A 22,835-nucleotide genomic window follows, 5' to 3' on the forward strand; every position below is an offset into this window, starting at 1 on the left:
TAATGCTCTGCTATTCTAGTTTTAAACCTATGATACAGTGATCTCTATAATCACTTGTTTTATTGATAACACATTTAAAGAAATGAAGATAACGATTTTATATCCTGAGATGACGAGTTAGTTAAAGATTGAGTCCAATCCTGTATTGGGAATGGGTAGAGAAGGAAACTGGTCATGCCTTTTAAAAGAACCGAGCTAACATTTCCCTTAAGCTACCTAGGGAAATAGTGGGGAAACCTGAATGTGGATGCCTGAATGGGGACCATCACTCCTAATATGAATCCAGTGTCTTATAGCTGCACCACTTTGCTAGGTGATATTGTGTTTTAGACCTACTAACACTCCACAGTTGTGGAGTCTCTATAAAGACCAGTTAGGATTTCATACTTCTCTGAAGCCTGTATCACAGTGCCCAAAGAAAAGGAAAGTGATGAGATAGTGCCAAAAACAATGAATGTGATTACCCTTGAATTAATGACTGCAGAAACCTACTCTTCTACACCATCTCGATGCAAATTTGGCTCTTGGTGGTCCCAAAAAATAGCAGAGATCTTCAGAAATAGATAACGATCATCACTACAACTAAGATTATGTATTTCTGTTAATAGGATAATTTTGTAACAAATGACTATGAGCAAAGGCATATTATTTAAGAAAAAAAATTTAAGTGGGATTGCCTGGAACAATACATCATGTCAATAAACACACATACAAAATATATGAACATGTGGGCCAAACTGTGATGTATCCGCTAATATTCTTCTGAACCAAAATATGTGGAATTTTAGACCAAGGATGCACCATACCAAACTACTGACGAGCAAAATTACTGATGACACATAATGCTGAAATTTTAGCCTCGAAACAATTTGCACCCAGGTATTACTCAACACTGAATTTCATCACCCAAGGGATGGAGACCTACAGTGTCCTTTTTAAAGACTGACTGTATGCAAACACTTGGAATGGATGTGAATGAGGAACATCTTTGATGTTGGGGCAGGGGGTGAATTGTTTTCAGTATTTTGATTTGGATTTCAAAGCCTTAGATCCGCAACTGACCACCTTTTGTGATGGACGTTTGCCAACAGGGAGCCATTTGTACATAATGTGGTAGTGGTCCCCCTTGATTTACAAGGGCCATGTGATGCAACATGGTTAGACAAGATTTCGGTTGAGTCACAAGGTTGGGGCTTCCAAGACAATTTACCCACATTCATTAAGAATTTGTTATCCTATCTCTATATCCAGGACAGAGTTGATAGTACCCTTAGTAATCAATATATGCAAAAGTTGTGTTACACAGTAGTCAGTCTCAAATTTTACCCTTTTCACCATTGCTATGAATGGGGTTGAATTGGCCACGGGACTAAACTTAATTCCAAATTGCTATGCAGAAGATGCAAGTAGTTCACAATCTTGGTATTATTTTTTACCTGCAAAACTCTGGGTTATGCACTTTCACAGAATTTGGACGGCCCAAACACACCCCGATTTATATCTAGGTAACTAACTACAGAACTGCTGTAAATGCTAGACAACTTCACTTTTTAGAACTGCTGTTCGATCACAGACTGATACGGTTACCTCATATAAAGCAGTTGAAGACATCCTGCATGCAGAAATGAATGAAATCTGGCATTTTCAGATTCTAGCAAGTGTTCTGATTGAGATACACCCTTTTATTGACAACTGTCTTGATCGCATTTGTCATATATTTTGCAACCTCTTGGTAGATAAAATCATGAACTGTAATAGATTTGAACCTAAGAGCTGTGCCTTCTGCGGCTAAGTGCTCTACCGACTGAGGTATTCAAGCCCAACTGACGGCGCACCAGTTTCACTTATATTGGCATCTCATGTTCTACCTTTCAGGTTTCACAGAAGTTCTCATGTGTATCTCGAGGGACTAACACTCCCACCAGAAAGGCCTTCCTTCCTTCCTTCCTTCCTTCCTTCCATCCATCCATCCATCCATCCATACATCCATCTATCCTTCATCCTTCTTTCAGAGAGTGCTAGTTCTTCAAGGTATGCAGGAGAACTTCTGTGAAGTTTGCAAAGTGAGAGAAGAGATACTGTTGGATGTGAAACTGTGAAGGGTGGAGGGCGGCGTTGTGCTTGCATAACTCAGTCGGTGGAGTGCTTGTCTGTGAAAGACAAAGGTCCCAAGTTTTAGTTGTGGCCCAGCACACAGTTTTAATCTGCCAGAAAGTTTCAGATCAGTGCACACCCCACTGCTGACTGAAAATTCATTGTAGTTTGCTGGTTTTTATTCTAATCAGTCATCATCAGAATTAAAAATCTGGCATCTCGTTACAGAAGTAACATTTAAAGGTGTGATCAGGTGGTGTTTGTAGTCACTTAAAGTCAGTGAGTGATTGATAATGTTGTGATGCTTTACTTCTGTAACAGCATATGTGAGGTGCCGGCGTGGAGAAGAGTTTGTACCTCTTTAATTCAGACGAATTTTGCATGAGAACGAGACATGCTCTTGACCTTCTCCTTATCTACCAGCTAATTAATTATGAGTACAACAGTGACGGAAGGAAATGATGGTTGGCCCTGCTAGTTGGTAAAATAAGGAGTACACTCTCACAATAATTTAATAAAAATTGTAATCTACTCAAAAATCATAATTAACAACATAATTAACAAAAATCATAATTAACAACAGGAAATGGGAGTCTGCCTATATCTACGAAATGATGTGCAGATTAAATATTACAATTTGATTTATTATACACCAGACCATAAATGCTCATGATTGTCGACACACACAGTAAGTTAAAGGATAGGGTATACTGAAATATTATGAGAATAAGAGTTGCCTCGAGAACAAGGGGCTCCAACTATCTGTGTTGCAATAGGTTGACGATAATGACTGGAGGTCCTAATGAATCAAATATTAATCTCTTGACTGTATAGCAGTATCACAATTAGTAGTGAGAGCTCAAATGAGATCACATGGAGGAACAAGCAAGGTGGACTTGTAGCAAAGTGAGTGTGCATGCTGCTGAGCGATTAAGTATAAAATTGATAAGGTCCTACAATGCCGGAGCCCCAAAATACTGTACCAGTACTGAAATCTGCAGCACGTCACCAGTAGGCAGCGTCCTGATGATGTAGGCGCCAACTTATGCTGTGCAGGGACTCTGTGTCAACCCCTGGCCACGAAGGCTGTTCGAGAATTCTAAGTTCTTCCGAAAACGAGCAACCAAGTCGCAAGACCGTCCGACTCCGAGGAACATCAGATCCGGAATCCCACTGTGATGCGATGCAAGAGCGAAGCCTGCATTGCTCAACTCCCTACTCTCCTCGAAAACCGCGAATCAGCATTCAGTGCTGATTCCAAAATTCCCCCATACTGTCTCGCAACATCATTCGCGTCAATAACGATCGTTCCCTCCAACTTCGAGCAGGGCTTTATGACGTCAACTAGCCTCAGATTAAGTTGACCAATCATGCGTCTGCTATTCAGCTGAGGGCATTGAACTTGTCGTTTGACCGGCTACGAAAACAACCTGCCTAGACCACCGGCCATTCGGCGCCAGACAGTCGCACCCAGCAGGGCACAGTCCACATGTATTCTCAGAATCAAGAGGACAATGCAGTCAGTCGGTGCCAAGAATCTTCTTTCCGGACGCATTGGAACGGTAAACACATAAACCGCAGCTCCACTAAGACATCTCGCAGGTCGTTTCACCCTGCATACAATAGGCAAAAGTCGACCGACATCAGTCGTTCTGCCAGGCGCTTAAGCCTATTGTACGAACCCCTCAGAATTCAGGGAAGTGCAGCCCCCAACCGGAAACGCAGTGTGCCGCGTCCTCAGATGCTTGCCTTGCATAGCCCACCCAGGGAAGTAAAACATGTTTAGGAATCAAGTGAAAAGTATTTTTTGAGCTCTCAGTACAAATACTCTCATTACAATAACCTCATTCGGTCTGTTGCTGCCGAGCAATGACATTAATAAAATGGACGAAAATGAAAGGAATTTTTAGTTCTGACACAACTTATTAGAGCCAAAACTGGTTAACTGTAAAATATAAGCCCAACAGGATCAAAGATGTGAAGGTCTTTTGGTGATGCAGCAGGACTGATTGTTAATTGTAGAATGAATTTTCGATGGTGTAATGTGCCATCATCATGATAATGACCGACTTCCTTGACCACTGGGTGTGATAATATATCGGTCGTATCCTCCCTCCACTGACCCCACTGCGGTCCTCAGTCCAGGAGAATTTTCATTGCCGAATTCCACACCTGACTAAATTGAAATCCATTGTCCTTGTTGATGAAGTTCTCATTCAGCCAGATTATGATAGCCTTCTTGTATACACAAGAATGTGTTGCGCAGAATTTTTGTATCTTTGTACGAGGATCATTCAGTAAGTAATACCCCACATTTTTTTACCATGCCATTAATATACTTAGAAAAACATTCTCGTTGGTGCTTCACATTTGATGTTTGTTCTGTGCGCCAGTGAAGTTCCAAACCATTCTGGCAGATGGCAGAGCCGTAGTACAGCATCAAAATGGCATTTACATAAGACTCATGTTACAAGCAACATGCTGTTATTAAGTTCTTGTTTGCTGAAAAAGAAACTGCGGTGAACATCCATAAAAATTCGTGTGCAGCGTATGCCGATGCTGCTGTTGATAGAAGCACATTTGGGCAATGGGTGAAGAAAGATATTGCCTCAGGAAATGCAGAAACAGAGCTCCATGATCAGCTAAGCTTGGGATGTCCTGTCACAGCCACTGCTCCAGACACGCTGAATCATGTGGATGCTATTATTCATGCCAACCGGCGTATCACAACTAAATTCTCTGCGGGGAACACATTTTGAAGATGACGAGAGTGTCAGTCTTGCAGTGCAAACATGGCTACGCCTACACAACAAGAGCTTTTACCAGCAGGAAATACATGCTCTTCCACAATATTGGTGTACAGCCATAGAATGTGGTGGAGACTACGTAGAAAAATAGGATGTGGGCAAGACATGTTGATGTATATTGCACACAAATTCTGACTCTTAACATTACATATGTTCTGAGGGGTGGGGGGGGGGGGGGGGGGGGGGGGAAGAAAAAAGTAGGGCATTCCTTATTGAACGACCCTCGTATTTCATTTTGTGATTGGTTTTGAGGCAGAGTTCAGCATTTGCTAATTTTGTGGGCTGCTGGATGTTGGTGTGCCATTTGTATTCTGTGTATCGTTCTTCGATTGTGCAAATGATTTGTCTGACACAGACATTTGTGCATGGAACACTGAGCACAATGGAAGGTGGAAGCACACACTGAGAACTGCAGCTCGACTCCCGTGCATGAGATATCCCCACCACTGTGGCCTGCATATCGCGTCGTCCATGCCTAGGGTCAGTAGGGGGGGAGATGACCAGTAGATTTATCACACTTACCGTTCCAGGATGGTAGTCAGCGGGAGTGACCTGATGATGATGGCATGTTACAGTAAAAAATTCCTTCTACAATAATGAATCAATCCGGCTGATGCCCGGAGACTTCAAAGCAGCATATTTTCCGGGAAAACCCAAAAACACATGTGATAAAAGATGTTTGTGAATAAAAGAATGTGGATATTAAAAGTCACTACACTTTCTCAAAAACACTTCTTGCAAGTATATTGACAGGTTCTATTGAAGTTTTAATTGTCATGGACTTTCACTAAATTAGATTAAGGATGTATTACTTATTGGCCAACAGCACCTTCCATTGAAGGCATACTGGACCCTGTGCACGACCATGGAGACCACCTAATGGCTGGAGCTTTCTGCAGAAGATTTGTGTATAGCCCTATGCATTCTTGTGGATAAGATATTCCATCTCAGAAGATACACTGCCAACTACATATTGTGTGGTTAAGATTCATTGTGGGCCAAAACATTACTGTTTTGAAATAATTTTGCAGAACGCCCATGTTGTCTCCTTTTAACCTGCTTGAAAACAGGGATCACAGCAGTAGCTAGACTTGACAAGTACTGAAAGCTCTCTCTCTCCCCGATAACATGCCCACCTACCCTGAAGGCAGAGGCTATAATACCAAGGATCACACAGGCCCAAATGTCCATTGCTAGAGGCTTTGTTCCTCCAAGACTCCGCTACTTTTAGCCTGATACATACTGATGGCTTCAATAATGATTCAAAAGTCATTTATTGCCAAAATGTTGTTTTTACAGAATTCATTTCCTCCATTATGCAGTATCTACACAATGAAATTGGTAGCAATACTCTAAGCTCTCAGACATATAGAACCTTAATCTGCCAGAAGTATTCTCTTTCTCAGTGCTTCCCTCCATAGTACAAAATGTGAACTTATTGACAATTAGTCTCTGAGTTGTCCCATCAGTCTCCACCATTCACAAACTTTTATACAATCTCCACAAACAGGGCCTTATGTTCTATTCGTCTGAACACAGAGTCACAGAGGCATCTTGGCCAAGGATGTAGTAGCTAAGGAAGACCTCAAAGTGAACCTATGGCACGAGCCTGTGACTGGACTGTTGGTCTGACTGCAGATGGAGTGAAGCCCTTCTGCTTGACATGGCATTAAGAGAGGAGGGATTGGCGAGTCCCCTACCCCAGTTGTCCTGTACCCATAGGGAAAAAGCCCTGTTCTTATTTTGATAGCAGATTGGGTGGACCTCGGGTGACCCTGCAGGGCTGGAATGACCCACTCCTACCTGGATTTGAAGTCAGAATCCCCAGGGCTGCAGTCAAATGCTATAGCCACTAAACCATCATGGCTATACAATGAACCTGCTGCCAATACAAACTCCTGAAACTGACTTACACATGAATTTCATGTGCTGTATGTTACAAAAGTGGGAAGAAGAGTGGTGATAAATTCTTGACTCAACAAACTCTGGATTACAAGATCCTCCACCAAAAAGAGGAAGGTGTCATTTTACTCCTTTTGGAGAAAAGTTGTAGCCTTATGTGTCACTTCCAAGTTGGCTATAACTACCTATATATTCTATGCCAAAAGAGCATTCCCTGGTGCATATGCAGAGTGACCCTGATGCTCCATCCCATCCTAGAGTAATATCCAGACACAGTTCAACTGTGGTGTTGAGTACATCTGGACCAGTCATTGCCACAGATACTGTCTGATGATGCAACAAAAGCAGCTCATGTTCTTATCTTCATACATGAAAATGGATATTACCACACAATTTAAAACTTCCATTTTTGCATTTGGCTTAGAGGATGAATTTGATGGGGAAAGAGGGGGGGGGGGGGGAGGGGGTCCTGCTCCAGAAGGCACTTTGCCTTCTCCAACTCAGCTGGTTCTTACCCCAGTATCCTTGAAATCTGTCATTTCTCCTTATCTCACATAATACATTAATTTGTATTTTTTATCTTTTCTGGCATTCTATCCTGGCATTGGTGCAAGTATAAGGGGAAAAGGGGTGGGGGTGCATCTCTTTCATTTTCCACCACAGTTCTTGTCCTGGGTGACCCATGCTCTCCACTCACTATGGTGTCTCCACTAGTGCATGTCTTATAACTCCTTCCATTGATATTGTGGGTTATTTATACGTACTCCATAAGCCATTTTGTGTGATGGTATCCCAGTCTGTGGATTGGCTCTATGCTATATTACGTGCAAAATTTTGCTGTTGGTTGTGAGGACATAAGTATTATATATAATCATACTGTCATGTCCCTTAGAAATCCTGTTCACCACCACCACCAAATTATAGCTTCGCATATTATTGAGAGTTTATTTTTGAGGTGTTTTATGACAGTCACTGTTAGAGCGCTAGTCCTGAGCAAGGTGGCACAGTGGTTAAGCCACTGGACTTACGTTCAGGATGTGTAAGGTTCACTCCCCACCTTGCCTTTTCCTCTCTTAATAGGTAAGGTGTACACTGTGCAAAGGAAGTAACTGCTTGGATTATGCAGTATGTGTGACATGTACATATTGTTTCTTTATGTTAGAGAAACCCTCCCTTTGTGGCAGTAACGAATTTCCTGCCAAAAATAAAGGGGTATCAGCCACATTACTCTTAAAAGAGAGTTTTTGTCATTGCAGACCAGAAAAAGAAAATGTTACAAGGATAGGCTAGATGCAATGATGATGACATATTTATTATCATAAAGAACCTATAATATGTCCGCCTGCTTAGCTGGATGGTAACATGCTTGTCTCCCTTGCACTGGGCCCGTATTTGATTCCCAGCTGGGTCAGAGATTTTCTCTGCTCGTGGACTGGGTGTTGTGTTGTCCCCATCATCATTTCATCCTCATTATCGGCCACAAGTCGCTCAATGTGGCTCCGAATGAAATAAAACTTGCACTTGGTGGCCGAACCCGAATGGGACATCCCGACCAACAATGCCATATGATCATTTAATTTTATCTATAATATCTACTGAGGTTATAATAGAATGCGAATGTGAAACAATGTAAGTAAAGGTAAGCGTCCAATGTTGGATCAGATGTAGTAATTGGATGCTTTTATGTACCACCTGCCTCAGAAGCTAAGGGCAAAACACTTCAGACAAAGTTTAGAGAGCATTCCGAACAAGTTTGCTGTTAATGCGATTATGATAGGCAAAGACTCTACGTCCCAGCTACAGGTATATGATTAAAGAGCAGCTACTCTTGGAGGTTCATTGTGGGCCGTAATTATCGTATGACAGTGAAACTAGGTAGATATGCTAATGAATTAATGCAGAACCGATTTACACTGGAAAAAAGTATTTCCAGTTTTGGCCACCAGACACAAATCTGGCATTGTACAGCGTCTTGTCGATGTCTCTGGTGCTCATATTGAACAAATTTTGTTAAGTAGAGGTTAACAATAAAATCAACATTATGTCATTCGCAGCTGTTTGCCTTTTTCTGCTCATGTCTAGTTCCTAATCCATTATATGTGGAAATATCTCTGTATTTCTTTCTTGCATTCACAGCAGTGCCAAGTTTGAACCTGGAGACCAAAATTGGAACTATTTTTTTTATTTCAACATAAATCAGTTCTGAATTAATGCTTTAGACTATCTACCAAGTTTTGCTGCAATAATTACGGTTCACACTGGATCTCATTGAGTAACACAGAATATATCATGAATTAAAACTGGTGCCAGAGATAGTGATTTGTGTGAGAGTTGTTGGCATAACTTATCTGAGAATTACTTTGACCAGTATTAGGGACCAAACGAGGTGGCACAGTAGTTAGCACATTGGACTCACGTTTGGGAGGATGATGGTTCAAGCCCATGTCCGGCCATCCTGATTAAGGTTTTCCATGATTTCCTTAAATCGCTTGGATGCTGGTATGGTTCCTTTGAAAGGGCATGACTGACTTCCTTCCCAAGCCTTTCCTAAGCCAATGGAGCCAATGTCCTCAATGTTTGATCCCCTCTCCCAAATCAACCAAGCAACCAACAACATTAGGAAAAGAATAGACTGCTACCCACCTTGTTTTATACTCATTGTCTCTTCATCATTGTCATCAGCCATTTGGCATTCAGTGTTGGATAACAGCTTGTTCTAGATCTTTCTGCAAATTACGGTCTTCAGCAATACCAATCCATACTGCTCATGCAAATTTTCTGATGTCATCAACGCACCATGCATTAGGTTTTTCTTCACTTTTCTTATCTCTTGGAATCCAGCAAAGAACTTGCTTCGTGCATCTACTTTCCATTCACTGGGCTAATGTTGTATTTACCTCCATTTTAGTTTTGTTGCAATCATAATTACATGTTCCACACAAGTCTGTTTCCTGATTCATTTGTTTGCTCCCCCCCCCCCTCCTCCCTCCATTACTTCCTAACACGCTGCTCTCCTTTGCTCGTTCAGAAATCCTCAGTTTTGTTTGTATTTAAAGTCTATCTCTCACTATCAAAAAGTTCAAAGTGATAATACACACTGGTTTTAAACTTTCCATTCTAGACATATTGGAGGTATAGTTTTGAAAACTCTTATTTAGTTTACCAAAGGCACTTCAGGTAATTTTAATTTCTTGTCCAATTCTTTAAAATCCATTTAGCTTTTCTTTTCAACTGCCCTACATAAAAAATCTAGTCAACTGATTCTTTGATTTTATTTTTTAATTTATCTTGTGTGCTTTTTAGGGTTTTGATTATAATTAGTTTTAGTCCTAATATAATTATTTTTCAGACTTACTTTCAAATTTGTTCTTAAAGTGTTCCATTCAGTCTTGAAGTTTATCTGCACCAGAGGCAAACAGCACATTGTCATCAGCAAAACAAAGGTGATCCCGATGTACTCCATTGGCACACATTCCTCCTGGCATAATCCGTATCAAGACAGGCAGGAGAGGCTACCTTCATAGTCTCAGATGTTATTGAATTTAGGATATGTTAAAATTCAGGAGTAAGTAAGAAACATATTTTTTGTTTTCTCCAAAAAATTCTTGCCCTGATATAAAGGCCTCCAAAGATGACACTACGAACACCATTTTGAAGATGTGAATTTCAGTAATTTTTAAAAAAATTTCTATAACAGTTCTAGATAGTTTGTTAGAGTTTTTTTTATTTGAAAGATAATTGTTTTATGATTACAATCGTATCCTCTGTTTGGACATATTTGTCAAGGTTCTTTTCCTGTCTGCTTTTGAATTTTTTTTATAATTTACAGTTTTTTTTTCAAAAATGCCAATGCAGGAAAGTTAATTTTTTTTTTTTTTTTTTTTTGTTGATTAGTACCATTAGTACCATATTATCTGTAAAGGAGAGCTTCCACTTTTAAATTGGACAAGTTTTATTTTAAAAAATATTTTTTTTTGCTTTCAAGGATAATGTATGTCTTCACTGTAGTTATTTATTACTAATTTGTTTGTTACAATCTTTATTTCTATTGTCTTTGTTGCAGTTATTTCTTATCACTTGCATTGTTGCAGATATTTCTTACACTTTGTTGTAGTTTCTTGTCAGTTTCTTTGTCGTGGTTGCTCATTGCAGGTTTCTGTATTGTAGTTGTTCAGTGCTAATTTGTTTACTGAAGAGGCTTGTAAGAAATCTGAGACCATCCAGTGAGTTCTGTGTTTTCATGTGGAATTTGCCAGGGGGCCACAAGAGAGAGAAGTGTGCTGTCTATTAGCATACCCATGAAAGACAAACAAAGAAACAAACTTTGTTCAGGTTAGGAGTAAGTGTTCTCATTTGAAGACTCTGTTTCAAAGTGAAGATGTTTCCAGGAACAACTTTTTTGTGTTCTAAATGTCTTGACAGAATAACAACAATGATAGTATCTGAACAAGGTGAAGCCTCCCATGGTGCAGATGATGCAGATTTGGCATCAGTAGACAAATAATTATATACCCTGAATCAAGAAACCGTGGTCAGTGAAGTTGAGTCATAAGCTCTATGCATTAAGAAAGCGCATAGAAATTACTAAAGCTATGGATGAATACACTACAGCAAAACTGACCACACTCTTCAAAGTAGAAATTCCATCTTCAGAAGAAAATGAACCAAAGCACTCTTGCACCTTTTACCAAGAATTTTTCACAGATATCAATTCAGCTGTTGAATATTGTGCATCCTACAGTGAAAAGGTGCAAGTTTTGGCTATTATTCCAGAGACATTTTCAAAGTAAACAATTTTGAACCACATTCCATCAGTATCAAAGTACATGGTAGACCAATCAAGAAATGAGAGGTCTGTAAAAGGAGTCTTTGGAAGAGCAGATCCCTATTATGGTCATCCTGTAGAAGCAGCTCAAGTTCAAATAGTGCAGGTCATTTTATCTGGAAGATAAATGGGACTGTTCTCGCCAGAGTGCCAACAAAAAAGACACTATAAGGTCAAAAGTTGTGAAAGTGCTTACTATGACTCACAGTATTAAAGAAACTTTTGCAATTTATAAGAGGAACTATACAACCTCACGTATTGTAAGATCAAAATTTTATGCACTACGACCTATGTGTGTAGTTCCACACCCACCAAGGGATGTCTGTTTATATGTGTACTGTGCGAATTTTGAACTTTGTGTGGTAACTTTGAAGAACTTACTGGTGCACATGATATCTGATTCCTTGGTTGGGCGTGTGGAGTCTTTAGTAGTCTGTGACGTAAAGCAAGACACTTGTTTTTTTCAAGAATGTTGTGACTGCCGTGGAAAGGGAGGACTGTCTTTACAGACACTTGGCCTGGAAGACGTAGCAGATAACTCTGCAGAAATTACATATGTGACGTGGGAGGAAAATAAACTAATTAAGAAAACTGTTGCCTTTGACAGTTTCATTTATGAACTTGGTAAAAGGTCAGTGAAAGCAATAACACATCTGCATCGAAGAAATTGCAACAACATCACATTGCAGAAATGAAAGAGTGTGTACTGGTTGAAGAACTATGTTTAGTGCTTCACTGTGATTTTCCTGAGAACTGGTCTGTAGTTCTTCCACAAGAAGTACAAGGGTATCATTGGAGTAATAACCAGGATCAGTTTTTACAGGAGTGGCATATTTTCAAAACAAGACCACAAGTATTGCAGTTATAAGTGAGGACACGAGACATGACTCAGCACGTGTTCCGTTAGCAATGCGCAAAATTCTTCAACTGCAAACAAGGGCAGAGAAGATCATCATTATTTCTGATGGTGCTCCTAGTCTCTTTGAATCGAGTAAGTTGCTTGTGCCAACTGACTGGGTATACAGTGTTACTGGTCACGGGAAGGGGCCTTGTGATGGTGTAGGAGGCCTGCTGAAGCACTATGCTACAAAACATAATCTTTCTAGACCAAACACAGTTGCGGTTCAGAATGCTTAGGATTTTACAAGGGTCAGGATATCTTACACGTCAACAGCCCTCATTCTTTTATCCAAAGAGGAAATCAAAGAATTCCATGAGCAGAAAAAAGAAGAATGGTCCAAACAAGCTACTCCTGTATAAAAGGAATTCACAAGACATATTTTTGGACTCAAAGTGATGGGCAAACTCATATTGAACGCACTTTTAAGAGTAAGAAAGAAGAAATTTTGTTTGTTCGGCCAACACCTCAGAAACAGCAGGATAATATTCAGATTCACAACCTGAGAAGGGGGATGTTTGTGGCATGTGTGTGTGACTGTGACTGGCGGATTGCAGAGCTTATAGACACAAGTTATGAGTTAAATGAAATTGTAGTGAACTTTATGCTACCACATGGGCCAGCTGCTGGATATAGGTTTCCAGCTGAAGGACAGCAACAATGCCATCGGTGCTCACTTCCTGTTCACGATGTTTTGAAGATTGTAAGTGCTCCAGTTCCTATTGGTTCACCAGGAAGGCATCTCTATATCAAAGGAAGATACTGAAGCAGTGGAACACATTTTTAGTTCATTGACTGGCTAATTTCAGTACAAAACAGAGTGCACAGAAGTTGTATAAATTGAAACCTTTAAGTATTTGGGTCTTTCACATACATTTTGGAACCATTTAAAATGCTTAAAAAATGAGTCTCATACTCATCTTTCAAAACTAAAATCATGTTAAATAAGGCTAGATTTTGATTTTAATGTCCCTGTCATGCGATAATGTGGTAATGAAACAGGTTTTAAGTATGGCAAAAATTACAGTTGCTTATAAAACCTGTTCAAATTAAAAGTGGAAGCTCTCCTTTTCAGGTAATGTAGAACTATATGATATTAATCAACAGAAAAAAATTAGGGATTGGCATTTTGGAAAAAAACTTTTCCATAAATTATAAAAATAGTTTAGAATGCTTTAGTAAAAGAACTTTGACAGGTAAGTCCAAATGGAGGATTTCATTGTAATTATAAAGGAATTATCATTCAAATAATAAAAAAAAAAACAACATAATATTTAGATCTGTTCCAGAGATACAGCATTTTAAATTTTTTTCCAAAATTCACATCTTCAAAATGGTATGCGCAGTGTCATCTTTGGAGTAGAAATTTTTTTGGAGAAAACAAAAAAATGTGTGTTCCTTAATTAATACTTCATTTTAACATATGCTAAATTCAGTAACATCCGAGATTATGAAGGTAAGATTTTTTCCTATTGACTGATGAAATCATTTTATATGTTGTAACAATGAAATCTGTGATTGTAAACAGAAACAAATTGCAGCGTGTACCAAGTACCCAGTGCCACCTAATGGTTTAGTCCATTTGGCTTCCAAAATTTTCACTTGGTAGCAGTTTGCACTTGTCTCATGCTCGAGAATGTTGATTTGATAAAATGTATCTAATGTTTTTATCTGACTGATACGGCACAGGTAAGTTAGGAAGCAATATTCTAGTTGTTGTAATATGTCTCTTATCAATGGTGAAATTTATCATATTGCCTAATACCAATTTGGTGTTGTATTTTTGTAGCCGTTGATAATGATGAAAAATAAAAGTGTGGTCAAGACAAAAAAGTGCATCCAGATGACCATGTTGTCTCTCAGCATTTTCATGCAAATTGCAGTTGTACATGATATAGGTAGAAGGCAACATGTTAAAGAAATACACACACACACACACACACACACACACACACACACACAAATGTTTTAACATCACAGAAAACGTAATTTTTCATTACAAGAATCAAGAGTGAGTATTACATTCTTATATTTTTCCTTATTGGTTATTAATGGTTTTCTAAATCAACATCCTCAGTGGCCCCAGACCATGGTATGATGCTTGATTAACAACACACTTGTTACTCACACAGTGATGGCACAAAATTCTCTCTCCAATGTCCAGGAGCCCCTGTAAAATGTTACGCAAGTGAAAAATAGCATTTATATAAACAATGTAGCTAAATTAATGGTCTACTTCCTGGTACACAGCCGAGTTGTTTTCATTTTATGCACAGTATTTTGAAGATAATTTGACTAGAAGAAGGGATCGGTTGGTAGGACATGTTCTGAGACATCGAGGGATCACCAATTTAGTATTGGAGGGCAGTGTGGAGGGTAAAAATTGTAGAGGGAGACTAAGAGATGAATACACTAAGCAGATTCAGAAGGATGTAGGCTGCAGTAAGTACTGGGAGATGAAGAAGCTTGCACAGGATAGAGTAGCATGGAGAGCTGCATCAAACCAGTCTCAGGACTGAAGACCACAACAACATTTTGAAGATCGAACCAGTCCTTTTCTTTAGGCGCTGTGAGTTGTACTGTTACGTGTACTCATAGCATGGAGTCCAGCTGTATACACAAAAGCATACCAGTAAACAATGTCACCGAGAAAACTTGACATATCACAAATCAACTTCAAATTTGTTAATTCCTTTTGTGTTATGACACACGTATTTATATTATAGTTTCTGGCAAGCCTGAATTATACACATCCCTGATGTCTGATTGAGTGCTGTCCCAACTGTTCACATTGTTTGTGTTCCATACAGGATTGACTAGTTACACATCCATGATATCTGATTGCATGCTGTTACAATTCTTCATGTTGGTTGTATTTCATACAGGACTGAGTAGTATAATTTTATTGGATTTTTTACTTTGTTTTTGAATATCAGTTTTATTGCATGAAAGCGGCAAACAAACAAAAAGAGCAGAATTGGCAGTCACTAACTGGCAATTGAGTGCTGGGTGTTCCATAAGCGTACTTGAAGATCAGAAAATTACACTAGGTTTTGAGCTTCAGTATTGTTATGTTATGACATACAGGATGAAATAGAATACAAGCTTAAATGCAAGTGTTACCTTCTGATCTTTAAATACGTTTATGCATCACATGTTAGGTAAGTGATGGCTTGTACTCGTAATTTATTTGCTATTTCTGACTGGAGTTCTCATTATCACAACATATGCTCAACACAGCCTTCTTGTACTAAACACATTGATTTCAGGGTTTTGTTTGTGGTAGCTAATTTGTTTCTGTTTTGTTTGGGTGTGGGAGACACCAAGAAACTAATAGAAAAAAATATTTATTTTCACTTTTCTTTAAAACTTTCAGATCTCACTAGGAAACAAGAGACATTTTACAACCAATTTAACTGCCATTCTGGCACAACATATGAAGTGGTCACTGTTCCTAATGATCCTCATTCATTTCTGAGTTGTGGAGAAGATGGCACTGTTCGGTGGTTCGATCTACGCTTGAAGGATCGATGCAATAAACCTCAATGCAAGGAGGTAAGTTTTATTTTTAAGATTCTTCTGTTTGCCTGTAATAGATATGATTTGTATAAATGTTTGTTTGTATTTGCATTCAGCTCATTTTATCACACTGCAATTTGCTCAACTTGTGGTCTTACATTCTTGGGGGAGGGGAGGGGGTTGGGTTATAACCCTATTTATTCTAATTTATGTCTTTTTTTGTCTTTTATGCTACTCTCCTTATTTCTCTTTCAAAAATACTGTTTATATTACAGGATGTTCTTATATCATGCCAGCGTGCAGTTACAGCATTGTCTGTAAATCCAGTAGCACCATACCAGCTGGCAATTGGTTGCTCAGATAGCACAGTGCGAATGTTTGATCGCCGCACACTTGGGACTAAAGCATCAGGTACATCTAATTTAAGTTGTTGAATTGATTTCAGAATTGACTTGGTTAAATTTCTAATTATTAAAATACTGTTTTTATGATGTATTTCATGACAATGTAACAGATAGGAAATGCTTTAGGTTGGACGGACACAGGATCATCATTGAGGCCCCTTTGTTCATTCACGGTACCTGGACTTGAGAATCGATCATTTCGTATTACGTCACTCTGCTTTAGTCCAGCTGGCGAAGATGTCCTTGTCAGTTACTCATCTGACCATCTCTATCTTTTTTGCGTCAAGGTAAGAAAAATTTAGCTGACTTAATTTAAAATAAAATTACAGTACAAATTGCTAATGTGAATGTGATTGTTATGTATTTATGTGGAAAGAATGAAAAATATTTTGCTAACATATATGAATGTGATTGTTGTAACTTACTTCATTATGGGCCACATAGTAGGTCACACATCACAGAACTTGAAGGTTGGCAGTTGATTACAATAAACGTAAATTAATCCATGACATTTCAGTTAAACAGGATTTTTTTTTTTTTTTTTTTAATTTTGGGAAGCAGGGCTGCATACTTGTATTAATGTAATGGGTCTCTTGAGGTGGGCAGCATAACCTCAATCTGTGTTATATCTTCCTATCAAGGCTAAAAAATTTTGAAATTCAGGTATGATAGGGACATCATGGTACTGATTCCATAACTACCATATCCTTACAGACTCTGTCTCCAGTAGTAAGAAAATTCTGGTAGAATCTAAAAGCTACACAAGTAAAAAAGACCACTCACCAGAAAGTGGAAGTGTTGAGTTGTTGAACGGCACACATGAAAAAGAAATAATTTATTCCGAAAGCTAGCAAGTTTCTTTCTTGTGCTAGAGTACACACACACACACACACACACACACACACACACACACACACACACACACACAGTATCTGCTAGAAGCACACTGCCAGGATTGCAGCTCAGTAGGCCGACTAGGGTGGAGTGGGGTTGTGTTCAGTGGGATGAGTATAGGGGGGGAGGGGGGAGAGAGAGAGAGAGAGAGAGAGAGAGAGAGAGAGAGAGAGAGAGAGAGAGAGAGAGAGGGGGGGGGGGGCGCAGAAAGAGGGATTGAGGGTGAGCAGCTTGGAGAGAGGCAGCTGGTTTTCCTGCTGGAATGTGGGATGAAGGGGTGGCAGGTGCATGGACTAGGCATTGGTGTCAGAGCTGGTGGGCAGTGGCACATGATGAAGGTGACATGAAGAGGTGAACTTGAGGAAGGAATAGGCCGGGAAATGGGATAAAGTTGGTTGATGGGTGGCGGACAGTGGGTTAAGGAGACTGAGGCCGGTTGGGTTATGAGAGTGAAGGATGTGTTGCAAGGATAACTCCCATCTATGTAATTCAAAAAACCTGGTAATGGAGGGAAGAACCCAGCCAGAAAACCAGCTGCTTCCCTCTGAGCTACTAGCTACCCATCTCCAGCCCCTCTTCCTGCCTTCCGCCTCTCTAACCCTCTACCCACATCATTTGACAATACCCCACCCCACCGTAGTCCACCTACCGATACGAAACCCTGGCAGTGTGCTTCTAGCCAATTCTGTATAGGAACATATGTGTGTGTGTGTGTGTGTGTGTGTGTGTAGAACCAATCTTAAGTCATCTACAAGGGAATAATCCATGTCGTGCTGGTTATGACCAGGAACGACAAAGAGATGGACTAGAATATGGTGTAGGTTATTGTTTGGGTGACGGCATACAACTTTGGTTTGAAAGGATAGGTTTTTGGGTAGGATATTCCTCATCTCTGGGCACCATGAGATGTAGGCAAAGCCTTGCTGAAGCATGTGGTTTAGTTTTTCAAAGTTTGTGTTATATTGGATGATAAGGGGAATGTTGGTCAGTGTCTGTTCGTAGTGGCCATAGATTTGTTGGTGACACAGGTAAAGATGCATATGAAATACATGTGGCCTCGCTAGTCAGGATATTGTGTGCCTGTGAAGATTTGGTATATTGGCAACTCTTGCTTCCCACTGCAGATGCCGCATCCACTAGACACAAGGCTGTAGGTTACAGTCTTTTTAATGTGGGGTGGATAGCAGCCTTTGTATATGTATATTATTCTTCTTTAATACGTTAAATAAGAATAGAGGTTCTTATGGAGCCACCTAAGAGGTTGAGATCAACATCTAGGAAGGCAACTCATTGCAATGGGAAGTGGTGATGAAGTATAATTAGGAGAAGATTTTGATGTTCTGGAAGAAAGAGCTGAAATATTCCTTGCCATCAGTTGATATAGTGAAGGTTTTACCAAAGAATCTAAACTGGACTATGTGTTTTTGTGTTGAGTAAGTGGAAAGTGTGAGGGTTTTCTCCTTCTTGAAGATGTCTTCTTGGTCATTTTGGAGGGGCCCCACCTTCTACCAGACTTTTTCCATGAAATGACTACTGTTACATAATAACATGTGCTGTTAGATGATTCACAAGCAGAGTTCATCATCCCGATTACATGTTGGTTTAACTTCCAATTGGTAATAAATGCCTACAAACAGTTAATAACATGCACTGACCCTTCTTGCTTTTGAGAGTCAAAAAAACGATTCTGTTTGATACATAGATCTCCTTAGTTTCTGAGTCCCATGATTATGAAACTTTGCCATGGATGGAGCTCCATGGCACACTGCAGCTTTCTGTAGACTCTGAGCCCGTGTCAGCTCTGATGCCATAAGCACCCGTCCGGCGCACATTTTTGCACTAACAAAAGGAAGGATTTACTCAAGTTGGCAAAGAATGGAACTATATGAACACATTTCACAGTATCACAGATTTGTTTGTGGATTCAGCCTTCAATGCAGAAAAAATTATGGGTTAGCACCCACAGTAAGAAGTAAGGAGTGTGATGCTAATGGGAAGGGAATTGGGAGATGTAGATGGGTGAGGAAAGTGACTGGTGTCTTAAGTGAAAGTGAGACTGCAGACAATTGGTTGAAAATTCTGCTTAATGAAGGCAGATTTTATTTTTAATAAAGGCAGAATGTTTTCCTGCTGGAGAATTTTAACCATTCACATTGGAAATGAAAGTGGTTGTGTGGAACTTGGGGAATAAATAAAAAGTAGTACTTTGATTCACGACAATTGCCCAGTGAAAACTAGATGAGGTAACAGTCGGCTTTAAGGCCATAATGAGTAGCTTTTAATTTCATGTATGTAATTATGGATTGATTGCAAAGGATTTGGGAAAGGAAGGTGAAGGGAGGTTCGTGGTGAGGAATTCCTGGAAATTTGCATGTGCCTGGGAGCCCAGAGTGACAGATCATGGTTGAAGAAAGGTTGGAACTGTGTGCGGCAAGGTTCTGTGCATGCTTTTAGTAGCATGTGGTCCATAGGGTGGGGGCTAAGGAAATACTTCTTCTGAAAGTAACAAGTAAAGTAACTCCTTTATTACTCCATTGTAACGAATCTGAATTTGGGACTAAAGGAGAGGGCATTTTGAGAGCACTAAAACTTGTGCAGAGTTCAAGTTTTTGCTGGATAGGCTGATGATAACCTTGGAATTTTCAGTAGCAGTTTCCTTTAATGAGAGGTGAAGAAATTTTCTAGCTATGTGTGAAATGGAGTAAATATGCAATGCAATGTAAGGGAGGTATGGTAGGTTGACAAAATGACTGGATGTGAGTAATAGGTTATTGTTGGGTAGAGTACTTTCTTCAGGTGCTGTTGGGAATGTTGCTCCAGCTTTTTGAGAACACTACTCTGTGTCTCAGAAATGAGATGCAAGAAACTCTTAATTTTCCTTCCAAACATTTTTTACTTTCTCTGCACCTTCCATCATTGATACTCTGCTTCACAAAAAAAGAACCTCAAAGTTGATTTCCTTATGCTCTTCTATCTTTACTCAAACACATTAAACTTGAATTCCTCATAAAGGGTACTGGAGACTTGTATTTAGCATCATAAAGGGTACTGGAGACTTAAATGACTTTATCTTCCTTATCTTCCACAGATATATTTATTATTTCTTTAGATGTTTTTAATGCATCTCCCTGAACATACAGTAATGTTAGTGAAAATTGCTACACCAGGTGAAAATACTCTAACAATTAGAATTACAGAACTGGACATAACTTCCAGCTTTGTTAAGCTCCCATGTGCTGCAGTTAAGGTCAAGAAATTTCCTGGAATTCAGTCAGCATTGGCCTTAAATGTATTACAGGATAGTCTCCCTCCATGGTATTTCTGTGAGAGTTCACAAAACAATATTATGAAAAGTAAAATTGCTACTCACCATATAGCAGAGATGCTGAGTCACAGAGAGGAACAACAAAATGACTCACAAATAGGCCTATGTCGAAAATAGATGACAGACACACACTCACGCAATCGCAACTCACACAAACGTGACTGCAGTCTCTGGCAGCTGAAGCCATACTGTGAGGAGCAGCAGCAGCAGTGTATGATAGGAGTGGCAACTTAGTGGGGATAAGGAGGAGGCTGGGGCAGGGAGGCGTAGGGACAGTGAATTGCTGCTGGGGAGTGCGCAGGGACATGGTGGAGAGAGGGTAGGGCAGCTAGGTGCAGTCGGGAGGTTAGACGGAGGGCAGGGCTGAGATGGAAAGGTTGGGGGGGGGGGGGGGTGGAGAAATGAAGAGAAGTAAAAAAACTGAGTGCGTTGGGGGAATGAGGGCTGTGTAGTGCTGAAATGAGAGCAGGGAAGGGGCTGGATGGGTGAGGACAATGACTAACGAAGGTTGTGCCCAGGAGGGTTACAGGAACATAGGATATATTGCAGGGAGAGTTCCCACTTGCGCAGTTCAGAAAAGCTGGTGTTGGTGGGAAGGATCCATATAGCACAGGCTGTGAAGCAGTCATTAAAATGAAGGATCTCATTTTGGGCAGTGTACTCAGCAACAGGGTGGTCCTCTTGTTTCTTGGCCACAGTTAGTCGGTGGTCATTCTTGTGGACAATCAGTTTGTTGGTTGTCATGTCCACATAGAATGCAGCACAGTGGTTGCAGCTTATCTTGTAGATCACATGACTGGTTTCACACAAACATCACCTTTGATGGGATAGGTGATGTTTGTTACTGGACTGAAGTAGGTGGTGGTGAGAGGATGTATGGAACAGGTAATATACCTGGATGCAAGACCTGTCCCATACATCCTCCCATCACCACCTTCTCTAGTCCGCTCACAAACATCACTTATCCCACCAAAGGCAGGGCTACCTGTGAAATCGGCCATGTGATCTACAAGCTAAGCTGCAACCACTGTGCTGCATTTTGTGTGGCTATGCCCTCCATCTAACCTCCTGACTAACCTAGCTGCCTTACTCTCTCTTTCCACCTCATCCCTGTGCACTTCCCAGCAGCACTTCACTGTCCCCCACCTTTGCCCTACTATCCCTGTCCATCTGCCCCCTCCCCCCCCCCCCCCCCCCCCCCCCCCCCCTCCCAGCCTCCTCAGTACCCCCACCCAGTTGTCACTCCCATCATGCACTGCTACTGCTGCTGCTGCTGCTGCTGCTAGCAGCGTGGTTTCAGCTGCCAGAGACTGCAGTCATGTGCGTCTGAGTTGCTTTTGCATGAGTTTGTGTCTGTCGTCTATTTTAGACAAAGGCCTCTTTGGGTGATAGCTTATTTGTGAGTCTTTTTGTTGTGCCTATCTGTAACTCAGCATCTCCACTATATGGTGAGTAGCAACTTTTCTTTCATAATATTGTTACATTCCATCGTGGATTATCCATTTTTAGAGTTCACAAAATATGGACAGTGGTTGCTAGAGAACTGTAATGATTAAGTTGTGAAGTTACCACAGCCCGAATGTGTTTAATAGGCAAGGTACAAGCAAACATACAGGCCCAGATGTAGTAGTGTCTCTCATTTTTTGGAGGGCTCCGCATATTTTGTTTCATCTGACAGAATATCATCTTGCTGAAATATGGCAGGGAGATGCATGAAAGAGCTTCCTCTTTTGATTATTGAATGTAATGAGCAATTATAAAATAATGTACACCACTGCAAAAATTAACTTTTTGTACTCTTTAACTCCCACTGATAATGAAGTCAATGACTTGGTTAATATGATTGGAGGAATCCGACAAGATGCGTTCTGTCACCTTTGTTACTGAATTTGTTCTCAGACAGTATCTTTCAGGAAGCACTTGATGATACAGAAAAAGGCATAAAGGTTGATGTGTCTTCATCAACAATGTTGCACACTGTCTTTATGACACAGTATTGATTGCTGGTAGTTTAGATGATCTACAGCAACTTGACATTATAGCAGGAGATGAAAGCAGTGATATAGGTCCGAATATCAACACAAAAAAAAAACACATTTTATGAGTGCCACATGACAGCCTGACTACTCTACAAATGCAAATCTATTATTCAGTGTCTCCTTAATAC

At 40.1% G+C, this 22,835-nt stretch overlaps 1 protein-coding gene across 2 annotated transcripts in view; it reads left to right on the plus strand.

Annotated features, from left to right (window-relative positions):
- The window catches only part of LOC124715119 (DDB1- and CUL4-associated factor 6-like), a 185,413-nt gene that overhangs the window by 26,562 nt on the left and 136,016 nt on the right, over positions 1 to 22,835 (plus strand). For both annotated transcript variants that reach the window (XM_047243075.1, XM_047243077.1), the window contains exons 4-6: positions 15,903 to 16,081; positions 16,321 to 16,456; positions 16,576 to 16,736. In XM_047243075.1, coding sequence (XP_047099031.1) covers positions 15,903 to 16,081; positions 16,321 to 16,456; positions 16,576 to 16,736 — 476 coding nt within the window. The remainder of the gene's footprint in view (positions 1 to 15,902; positions 16,082 to 16,320; positions 16,457 to 16,575; positions 16,737 to 22,835) is intronic.

The sequence above is a fragment of the Schistocerca piceifrons genome, chromosome 1 (assembly GCF_021461385.2).
Source record: "Schistocerca piceifrons isolate TAMUIC-IGC-003096 chromosome 1, iqSchPice1.1, whole genome shotgun sequence".
Lineage (NCBI taxonomy): Eukaryota > Metazoa > Arthropoda > Insecta > Orthoptera > Acrididae > Schistocerca > Schistocerca piceifrons.